Source organism: Pagrus pagrus, assembly GCF_965226575.1.
Source record: "Pagrus pagrus genome assembly, chromosome: 8".
NCBI classification, from domain to species: domain Eukaryota; kingdom Metazoa; phylum Chordata; class Actinopteri; order Spariformes; family Sparidae; genus Pagrus; species Pagrus pagrus.
The window spans coordinates 29,571,025-29,582,287 of record NC_140192.1 but is presented as its reverse complement, the minus strand read 5'-3'; the positions used below and the strand labels follow the sequence as shown (position 1 = coordinate 29,582,287).

The following is an 11,263-nucleotide window of genomic DNA, read 5'->3' as shown; positions in this document are numbered from 1 at the left end:
TTATTGACAGAAAAGAAAATTATTTCTGGCCATTGCAGCCTGTACAAAAATAGGCCCCCTCAGCCGAGGGACGACCAACACATGTGGAATGAAACCACATGCTGCATGTGGTACACTCATCTGAAAGGGAAACAGAAAAACAGATGTCAGATTTTGGCAAACAGGTAAGTGTCACAGTAAGAGAAGGATGTGTACAATGACTACAGTAGTCTAACACTGAGTACACATCAATACAGTGTATCATTACTCAAGGTATTGTGACAATGTGTGCTAGATTCTGCATTTAAATCCTAGCTTAGGTCAGTCCTGTCAGTGTTCCTTCAGCATCAGTGTCCTCGGGAAGTGCAAAGACATGCAAGTGAGTATAATGAAACTATGCATTTTCAATAGCTGTGTGATAGATAGTGAGTTCACCCAGTGTTGTGGAGGTAACCTATCCAAGGTGGATCCCAATTTTCCATCTTAATGTCAGTCAACATTAAAATACACTGTCTTACCCACTCATCCACATCAGCCCCTGAGCTCTCCTCCCCAAGGGCCCGACACAGCTCCGACAGGTCATCTTTAAACACAGACACAACAATGACAGGTATTCATGTATGTAATGCAAATACAGACACAAATGTTTCAGTAAATGTGGTGGAGTAGCACATACCAGTGTTAGTCAAAAGGGCTGTTGCCATGTCGAGCCTGATTTGGTCTACACCCTGCTGGTCCATGGGGTAGTTTTTTTCTTCACCCTGCAGGATCTGCTCTGCAAGCTGAAAAGTGACTCAGTATCAGAAAAATTGACTCATCCTGATGATGGATTGGCAAAGGCATAGTCAAATTGTTACCTTGCATATGAATACACCACATGAAGTGGCGTCCACCTGTTGTGGGTGCTTCATTGAAGAGCAGGCCCATCGTCCAATTGCTGGACAATGTCTCCTAACCAATGCTCTACACAGACAAGACATTGATCGCAGCTCATTATTTCTAACCTCAGCCCATTCAAGATCTTCACCAATTAACTGTCAGTTAACTGGTGTTAAATTCACAGAGACAAGCTCATGGTAGCTGAGTTAAACAGTGGTCACACAGAAAATGATGTAATGTGTTGTGTCGCTGCCACGATATCATCCAAGGAATACATCATTGGAGTTGACATTTCACTAACCTTGTGACATCCCTGCAGTGGTCAAGCTGCTCTTTCGTGGCCCCAAATGGATCCAAATAAAGGGCCCTGTTCTCCTTCAGATACAATATCTATGGAAATGCAATTGATGATTACAGCCAGCCTCTTGTACACCAGATAGTCACATGATTTGTATCCACTCAGTGAACAATTACTCACAATAAGGGTCCAGTGTGCCTGGTGGCATACAGCCCCAGCTGCCACATCGTGGTTTACAAGATCAAGCTAGAAACAAGAAACATGTTTTACACACAAACATCTCAATGTACAAAATGTCACTACATAGGAATTGGTAGACAAGGTACTCACTCTTTTATACTGCTTTTGTGATCCTTGCCAGACTGCAGACATGGCGAAGGAGTCTATGATTTTTGTGCCCGTCCTCCTTCTGAGCAGCATTAAATATGCGTTGACAATCTGTGAGTACAAGAGTGACCAACGTTACACTTAGCTAACTGAGAGAAAAATAAATTGAACAACAATGAGCACTTAGAAGATATTACCTCCGTCTCCAACTCCTTCCCTGGGGCCAGGTGCTGCAGGGTTTCTGAAAAGACCTTATATGGCCCAACCCTTGACCATAGGGTCTCTCCACGGCCACCTGCCCATATGTCCCTGATTACTGCAAGGATGAAGATCAATGACAGTCATTTGTGAAATGCATGATTCATGGTGTACTTTGATGAATCTTTACTCACAATGGGCCTCATTCACCAATCTTCTTAGATTCTTTTTTAAGTTGTTCTTAAGGGCTTCCTTAAGAAAACCCTACGTCAGATTCATCAACGCGTTTCTAAGCCTCAGAATTGTTCGCAGCTGTGTTCCTGCATTGATGAATGCCACCTCCTCGTAAATTGAGAGCGCGTGCAAGGTGAGTCTAATTAACATAAGATTAGCATAGGTAACCGCCCATTAATGCCCATAAAAGAAACTGCAGGGTAGACACTGATGCCGTAGTACAGAGCAAACAGCAACAAAATGCCAAAAGCAAAAAATAAATCAGTTGGAGCGCAGCAGGTGAAGCAAAAAAAAAACTTTAGCAGTTCAGAGGTGGAGGTACTGCTGCAGGAAATCAACAGAAGGAACAAATATATATTCAGTAGCCTTAGTGCAGGTTATTCCAGTACAAACAAAAAGGAAACATTGGAGGCTGTCACAAGTGCAGTGGACACAGTGTCTGGAGAAGGACGCACAATAGAGGAGGTGAAAAAAAATGGTTTGATCTTAAATCTGAAACCAAAAAAAACATTGCTGTTCCCCCTCCAGTCCGTTGCATCTCCCGTCGGAATTTTGCAGACACCAAAACCATCTGAGTTGGACCAGCGCATCGGGGCCATCATCGAGGGAACGGCACTCTCAGGTAGGCTATATGGGAAAAATCTAAATCACTGTAATGTGTTATTTAATTAACTGATTTTCCCACCTTACTTTTTAGGAGGCTGAGTGTCTGGATACAGACCTGGGCCCCGAGGCAACGCTGTCACCCCCTCCCTGTGCGGCTGCTACTCCAGAGGAATCAGAAGGTAATTTATTCATTTTCTGGAATAATGGTTTTATTGAAAAGGTGTACCCGCAGGAGTTTACCATAGTGTGTGAGATCAAAATATGTCTTAGTATTGGACTGAGGGTCGCAATCATGGCTTGAGTAATTATTTATTCACAGATGAAGTCCCACAGAGCCAACTTGCGGAACGGACAGAACCCTCCTGCAGCAGTACCTCCACGCGTACTCGGCCCGTGCCTCTCCACGCCTGATTTCGGACGCAGCATTTTTTTTTGGTTTATTTTTGAATTTTTTTTTTAAGTGAATTAGATTGTTAGACTGAAATTGTGATATTAATGCATTTTCTTCACAAGCGGGCAATTAATTGCGCTCGAACATGAACAGCGCGCTTGCAGTCTGGTCCCATCATTGCGTCAGGACGCACATCCTCACGGTGTTGTGGCTGAGGGGGAAGTGGCACACCACGCTTCATAGTGATGTTGTGCAGGACACAGCAGGCCATGATTATCAGATTACAGACCTGTAATGGTGAGGGAGAGTCATAAGTTAAGATGCAAGGTGTTTGAATAAACCTTAGTCTAAGCAGATTTCATAATAAAATAAGTCAAATCATCAGTTGTCCTTACCTTCTCCAGTTTGTATAGCAATTTGCCACCTGCTGTGTCCAAACACATCCAGCACCCCTTTAAAATGCCGATGGTGCGTTCGATGGAGGAGCGAGTGTGCGCATGCATCTGGTTGAATAAAATCTCCTGTGGAGTCTGAGGGTTGGTCAGTGGTGTCATCAACCAGGGAGCAAGGGCATATCCTCGATCCCCTAATAAAATAAATCAAGATAAAACGAAATAAAGACACTTTTATGGGAAATTATAATTATAAAAGATACGTACCAATGAGCCATGCGTCACCAGGAACCGGGAGACCACGTTCAGTAGGTGGTTATTTGAGTCGCAGATAAGTTGCACGTTTATCAAATGGTATTGCTTGCAGTTGAGATATGGGAAGGGGTCTGGAGAGGGTGCCTTAATGCGTACGTGCATGCAGTCTATTGCGCCAATGGTGTTAGGGAGGCCAGCGATGTTATGAAATCCTCTCTTAACTTTGACTTGATCTTCTGCTGTGTATGGAAACTCTATGTATTGTGTGGCCAGTTGATTTATTGCATCCATGACTCGAGGGAGAGCGCGGCTAGTGGATGGTTGTGATATGCCCACCCTGTCCCCCAGCTCCCGTTGAAATGTTCCAGTGGCCAAAAAGCTGAGGGTCGACAGTACCTGCACATGCGGGGGGACAGGGTTGGACCGAAGTGTGTGACTCTGAAGTGCTGGCTCCAAGTGGTTGCCTAGATCTATAAGAACCGGTTGTGGGAGCCTAAAGCTTCCAAAGAGGAACTCATCGCTCTCTGAAAAAACATCTGTGATCCCGAAACATTTGCTCCCTCCGTAGGGCGCGATAAGCAATCTCTTGCAGCAGCAATATATATGCCATTGTTTTGCGGGCCTTGGATGGAGAAATGCCACGTATAAATAGGGTGGGGTGGTGGGGGGGGGGGTTTACTAATTGATGGCATGGTTTCCAATTTACTTTGGCACATTTAATTTATTTTAAAATTCTCTGTAAATTACCAAAAATAGGAAATGAACAAATATATATGACAGAATTATCACTGTAATATTGTATTTTATTGAACTGCACAAGAGGAGAAAACACAACCATGCCAACATGTCGGCACTGAAATGTGCCTAAGAGTACTCCTGAGTGTTCGTAGGATTTGTTCTTACCTAAGAATAAATCCTGGATGAGAAAAAATTAATGAATCCACACAATCTTCGTAAGTGGGACTTAAGAACAAATTTGTTCGTAAGAACGGTTCATGAATGAGGCCCAATGTTCTTTATCCTTTGCAGAGCCTGGGGCTTTTTGGCAGCCTGGTGTGTGTTTGTCTGTGATGGACCAGCCAGAGGAGAGGAATCCAACACCTTTTTTAGTTTGGCAGGGACCCTCTCCTCTGGCTGGATGTAATTATTAGCTGGTCAATGTTCATTTTGATTTGTTTCTTTCCCTACTGGGACACCAGGTCTGCACTTTTCCCCTCCAGTTTAATGATTTTAAGGGGGCCAAGTAAATCAGCCTCCAGCTTGCCCCCTTTCCGTTCTTCCTGCTTTTTCGGAGGACAAGCTCTCCGACCTTAAAATGGTCCTCCTGGCCTCTGTCCTCCTTCCTTTTCCGAACCTTGTCTTGCCTTTTTTTAATGTTCCCCAGAACTGCCCTGTGAACAGGGTCCTGCCTCTGAAGGTCATCACAGGGTTCCTCCCTGTTTAAGGTGCGTTCACACCGGACCTTTTATTTTTGTCGCTGTCGCTCATGTCGCTCCAAAAAAATCGCTCGGTTGCTCAGCTGCAGTCGCTCGTCGGCACAATTCAACAGATCGCTCTGATAACGTCATTCAAGCGATTCCAGTGAATTTCACGTCGCTCGGAGGCGCTCATTTCTTCCCGTTTTCAACGGTATACGCGGCTGACAACGGCCCAGTTTGACGAGCTGTTGGCGAGAATCGGAGGCAGGAATTGCCCGGTTGGACACCAACTACAGGCGCTCCATCCCAGAGCGCCTGGCCATTTGTCTCCGGTGTGTGTGTGGGTGTGTTTGTGTGTGTCAACGTAAAGCCGGCTTTGCTCTTCCGGACCGGTGGAGTTGTATTACGTTTACATGGTTTCAGTAGTTGTCATAATTAGGCCTACATATAGATTACGGCAGCCAGTCAGCGCTGAGCGACAAGCGACTGACGGCCAGAGAGTTGGGGTTTCTCAACTCGAGCGACAGAGCGTTTTTTCGCTCCGTCGCTCGGACGCTGTCGCTCAGAGCCCCAGCGACATTTCGCCTGAGCGATTAATCGCTCAGTCGCTCGTTTGCATTAACTTAATATGTAAAGTTGTCGCCAGCGACAAAAATAAAAGGTCCGGTGTGAACGCACCTTTAGCAGGTTGTTGACCCTGTCTTCTGTGACAAATCATTTGTCACACACACACACACACACACACACACACACACACACACACAGAACATTTAACAATCTTACTTCGTACTGTTGTAGCACCTCTGAGGGGTACCTCGCCTCCCTCCCAAACATCAAGTAGTACGGGGAGTACTGTGTAGTGAGCTGCTTTTTCGTTCGCAAGGCGAACATGGTGGACTGCAGGTATTGGTCCCACTGAGCACCCACTGCAGTGGAACTCCTCAAAGATGGAGTTGGTCTCCACTGCCGTCAGCACAACTTTGGCCAGGTGCTCAGAGCCTCCATCTGATGATTCATTGGTATAGTGTTGGTTTTGTAGGGAGTTGAACTGTAGCAGATGATCGTTGTGTTCTAGGGTTGATAGAGCATGCATCCTTACCCTTCATCCTGAAGGTGTCCGCTCTCATAATATAACGCTCCTTGGAGGTCAGACCATCAGGATAGTGACCGCAAAGCTTCAGGTCCAACACCTCCTGCACTAGTTTTGGATCCATACTATCTCAAATGGTATCTCTAATGCTTGCTTGCTTGCTGTCTGTCTAATTCCAACCTACTTCAAAACCCACAAAGATGTGACGTGTGTGTGAGTTTTAGAGGCTACCACCCCATCCCTGTATTGATTTGAGTTCCTACACCTGTGCAGGGGTTGCCAATTTACAACAGCCTGTGATTCTCCCTACTGATGTAGTACTCTGTCTACCTGTGAGTGATGACTAACCAATGTCCTTCCCTAATTGCCCAACAAGTAACAGGTGTGTGTACTTTGGATGGCATTGTGTTGATTTGTGTTGGATGTGATTGAGATGTGTGAAATGTGGACTGGTCTGGTCTGGTCTGTGGACCTGTGGACTGACTCCACACTGACAGGACTGACCCAAGCTAGGATTTAAACGCAGAAGCCTGTGGGTTGGCCGCTGTATGTGTCTGAGGACTAAAAAGAAGCATTAACTCACACTGAACTAGACTGAAATGGAATTTGTACTATATTTAATTTTGTTCTTACTGTTTTTAAATCTGGGCTGCTGGTATGTGTTGACTGCGGCTACTTTCTGTACATTTTCACAAACACGGGGAAGTCTTAAGGAGGTCTGCATGTATAGTTCTGTATTGCTATTATATTTAATTTAATGGTAGGTTAGTTTTCATTCCATAAATGCACCACAACATGGCATCGTGGAAATGAGAAGTTCAAGTACCTTATACTGTAGCCCATGAGTATAAGTTGCCCACTGCAGAGTTGCCACCTCATGTGAAAATATGAATGAACGCTCATTTGGGCCTATTGATACTCCTTATACTTTCTGGGCTGCGTTACCTTCATTGTAGGACACAAATGTGTTTTACAGCACCAGACGGGACGAAACGTCTCTTTTGATAGTGAAGGTTGCTGACACCTGCCCTAGCTTCTGGTGAGGAGTCATCCTATCCCTTCTGATATTCATCTCTACACCTTGAGCAGTGTGAGATACATGCCTGGGCTTTGCTTTGAATCACGATCGACGGTCGATACAGGTGTTCGTATCACAGGTTGATCTGGGCGTCTCACGCTCCGCCACAGCTGACCGACCTCACGCTGAGTTCGGGCTGGGTGTCAACATACTCTGCAGACTGTTTCACCAGCAGGCTGTATGACAGTGTACACAGTTTTCACATCGACTTGGCGCCAGCTTAATAACGATGTATACGGCTGGGACCGATGACTTTAAGTAACCATTTGAACGGAGTGTGGAATGACAGAAATATGCGATGGTAACAAGTGTCACAAGTTGACCTGGACGCTGCGCACTCAACGCCACAGCTAACAGCGCTCTGCACGAGCAGGGAGAAGGATGAGAGCAGGAGGATGAGGATAGAGGAGCTCCTCATCTATTCCCTCGAGAGGCAACAGGCAGCACCTCCACCTCCTCCACCAGCATGTGAGGATGCTCAGTTCCTCAACAGCCTGCTTCCTTCCCTGAAGAGGTTGCCACCCCAACAAAAAGAATATGTTAAATTTGAAATCCACAGAATTATTTATGAAGCGGGCACATACATCCTCAATCTGGAACCTGTAGCTGATTAGCTTATTGGGTGACAACCTCTTCAGGAAAGGAACCAGAAAATGTCATGACCCCCGGAGCTGAGGCGCGAGGTAACCTCCCTGGGTTTTCTGGGGGTTTTTTTTCTTATTTTTTTTGTTTTGGTTTTTGTTTACATATGGTGTGTATACATTTGACATGTTGTATAATAAAAAAATACTTACCTACCTTACCTTTTTGTTCTGTCCCACTTTTTCTAGTTGATAATGTACAGATGTCAATATAACATTCAAATCAGTTTAAAGGTTTTTTTAAATTATGAGAACATAGTTTATTACAACAAAAATGGCATATTTTGATATTTCAGGACTTTTGCTCTGTTGGAATTGTAGGTGGCTCTTAAAAGAGCCGTTTTGGGGTGCTTGTGCACTAGATGTTATCTTGCCAGGGGACCTTTCCTTCGCTGGTGAAGTAGGAGGTGAAGGTCTCCCGCACCCTGATGGCCTCTCTTGCTGCATTGTTGGATGCAAGTCTTCCCAGTCCTGGCAGAGGCTCCACCTCACCTGGGACGCTCCCCACCACTGCAGCTGCTGGAGTTGTACATCGCAGGAAGTTGTGGAGAAGACAGGTTGCCTTCACACACCTCTCTGCGACTTCTGGCTGGACCTCCACAGCACGCCGGTACAACCTCCACTGTGACGCCAGGATTCAAAAGGCGCCCTCAACAACCATCCGTGCTCTGGACAAACGGTAATTGAAGACCCGACGTTCTCTGGGAAGAAGGTGCCCGGGGAAAGGCCTCATCATGTTTCTGCGCAGGGGAAAGGCCTCATCTGTAACAAAAACATGTGGCTGTGGTCCTCGGTCCTCAGCTCCTGGTAGGGGCCGGTCAGCAGGCAAATGGAGGGTGCCAGATCTCAGTGCTTGACCGAAGGCTGAGCTGGCCAGAATGCCGCCATCACTGCTCCTCCCATAGCCTCCGACATCAACAACCCGGAACCGGTACTCAGCATCTACAACCGCCAAGAGAACTATAGAGTGAGTTCCCTTATAGTTGTAGAACTGAGAGCCCGAGTTGTCTGGGGCCTTCAGCACCACATGCTTGCCATCAACTGCTCCGCAGCAGAGAGGGAAGTTCGACCGCTCCTCGAACCTCCCAGCAATGGACCTCCACTCATCTGTTGTTGGCACAGGCATGAAGTCATCCACCAGGCAGTCCCAAATAGCGCTGACCACTTCTTCCACTATTTTGGAGACAGTGGAGACTCCCACGCAGAAGCTGTCAGCAATGGTCCTGAAGCTGTCACCTGTAGCTAGATATCTGTAACACAAAAATAATGATATAATAACTTTTTTCCTATAGCACTTCATGAAATTAAAAATTACAAACATTAGCGATATATTTGCATATAGGGACTTATAGAATTTAGATATGTAATTTATACATGACTACTATCATTATTATTATTATTATTATTATTATTATTATACAGTATAAGGAATTAGAAGGGGTAGGACTCAAGTCTATACTTTTTGAAGAGACAGAAGTCATTCATTTGTTTTGTTTTCATACTTTTTGATTATCTATGTTGATCTTTTTCTATATATTTTTGTATTGGGGTTTGTTCATGTTCCAGAAAATTACGAAGTGCTTTGAAAACAGAGAATACCAAAATCAAACCATAAAAACCGGGGGGGAAATCAACAGTTTGTTTTAATCAGAAACACTTTAATTTCTTCTATGTATTTAGTTCATTTTCATAAAGAAATTAATTAAGAAACTAACCGGAGACAGATGGACAGGCGCTCCGCAGCTGGGATGGAGCGCCTGTAGTTGGTGTCAATGCGGGAGATCCTCGCACCGACCCGGGCCAAGAGGTCCTCAAACTGGGCCACCGTCAGCCTAAAGTACCGCTGGAAACGGCCGTCATCCAGACGCAGCTCCTGGAGGAGGTGATGGTATTCACCCAGCTGTGAGCGTCTGCGGAGGATCTCATGAACCCAGACGCGGCGGCGTTTGGGTTTCGGATCCAAATACGTCCACAACAGATAAAGCGCAGCTATGGTAGTTAACTCAGCCATGGTTGATGAGAACAGCGGGAAGTGAAGGAAATAGCGGGAGGTGGATTGCGTCATTGCGCGATGAAGTGATGGTGAAAAATGTGACAAATGTGTCAAGCGACGCGATGCTCGCGTTATGGGCGATGGCATCGCGTCCATCGGGTTTGGTCTGAACGCACTGTTAATCAACGCTTAAAAAAATCCTTCCGGATTTCACAATATTAATTGTTTTGATTATTGATTTAACTGGAAAACCTGTATTGTCTTTTCTAAAAGAAAGAAAGAAAAACATTATCAAGAATAAAATTTGTATTTTGTGGAATCACATCAGAGCCAGTGTCTTTTAAACCTGTGTCCTTTTAATAGATTAGAAGATATAGTGATATACTTAGATTTCCTCGGGGTGAAATTCCCCTATGTGGCGTTGTTGGCTATCAAATTCTATCAAGTTATCAAATTTACCCTCGTAGCATCGCCACATTCCCATAAAAATTTTGTTCATGTTCATAACACCTTTCAGTTTATCTTTCCAAACGCCCTTTTTTTTCATTGAATCCTATTTTGTTTCATACTTAAAAGTTCTATTTTATTAGATTTTATTTATATATGTACGCATGTATTTAATTAGTGCATTCTTTCTATTTATATAAATTGAATTACAAAGTGCAGTTATACACATAGCCTCTGGTCTGTGTGAGCAGAACTGACAGGGGAGGGGCTAGAGGAGTTGGAGAGGGCACGAAGGGGACAAAAGCTCATGTAGTACAGAGGGAAGAAAAACATTTTGTCATGGGGGTCCGTAGATTCTCTGTGCAAACGTTCATGCAGATCTGACTCACCACCTAAGAGGAGTTTGAAAAAGTAGGTTGCATATATTGCAATTTTACGAGAAAAAAACCCCAAACGTTCTTGCCATAAATGGGTGTGGCCTACATGATCTGACTCAGCTCAATGCAGGGAACACGGCCATGTAAAGCTTTTGAATTAGAGGTAACCATTTTGGTTTGAGGTAGTGGCACCAAGAGAGTTTTCTGTAGATGAAGGTGGGCTAGATATGAACACCAAATGTCATGAATGTAGATCAAAGCAGCTGCAGGGGCTGCTGTAAAAAGTACAGAAAATGTTTATTTCCTGTTGCCACTAGGTGGGGCTATGACTGTAACAGAATATTGGTATGTTAATGTCTTCAGGCTTTTGAATTTTGAGTAAAGTTTTAACATATGAGTGTTTCAGTATGTCTAGGCCCTCAAAAGGCGATTTACTTTAGGCATGTAGAGAATAATAATTCCTTGCATTTCAAAAGGGTCCTCGCACCATTCGCATAATTAAAACCTTTGAAGATCTTAAATATTGCAGTGACCTGTGGTTCAAACTTGAACTAACACCCGTCTCAGGGAGACCACAGGCTGAATACACACACAAACAAAATCACACAGATAGAAACAACTCCAATGTATGGGTTTAAAGCATGTTTGCTGGTTTATTAA

General features: G+C 44.6%; 1 protein-coding gene across 1 annotated transcript; it reads right to left on the bottom strand.

The window, feature by feature from the left end:
• Positions 1 to 898, bottom strand: LOC311261920 (uncharacterized protein; the record flags this gene model as incomplete). The annotated part of the gene is made up of 4 exons (XM_084360934.1): positions 837 to 898; positions 656 to 761; positions 498 to 562; positions 1 to 120 (listed from the first exon to the last, which is right to left on the bottom strand). The coding sequence occupies exons 1-4, from the start codon at positions 888 to 890 to the stop codon at positions 1 to 3; spliced, it is 345 nt and encodes a 114-aa protein (XP_084217060.1). The 5' UTR covers positions 891 to 898.
• Positions 899 to 11,263: the final 10,365 nt, after the last annotated feature.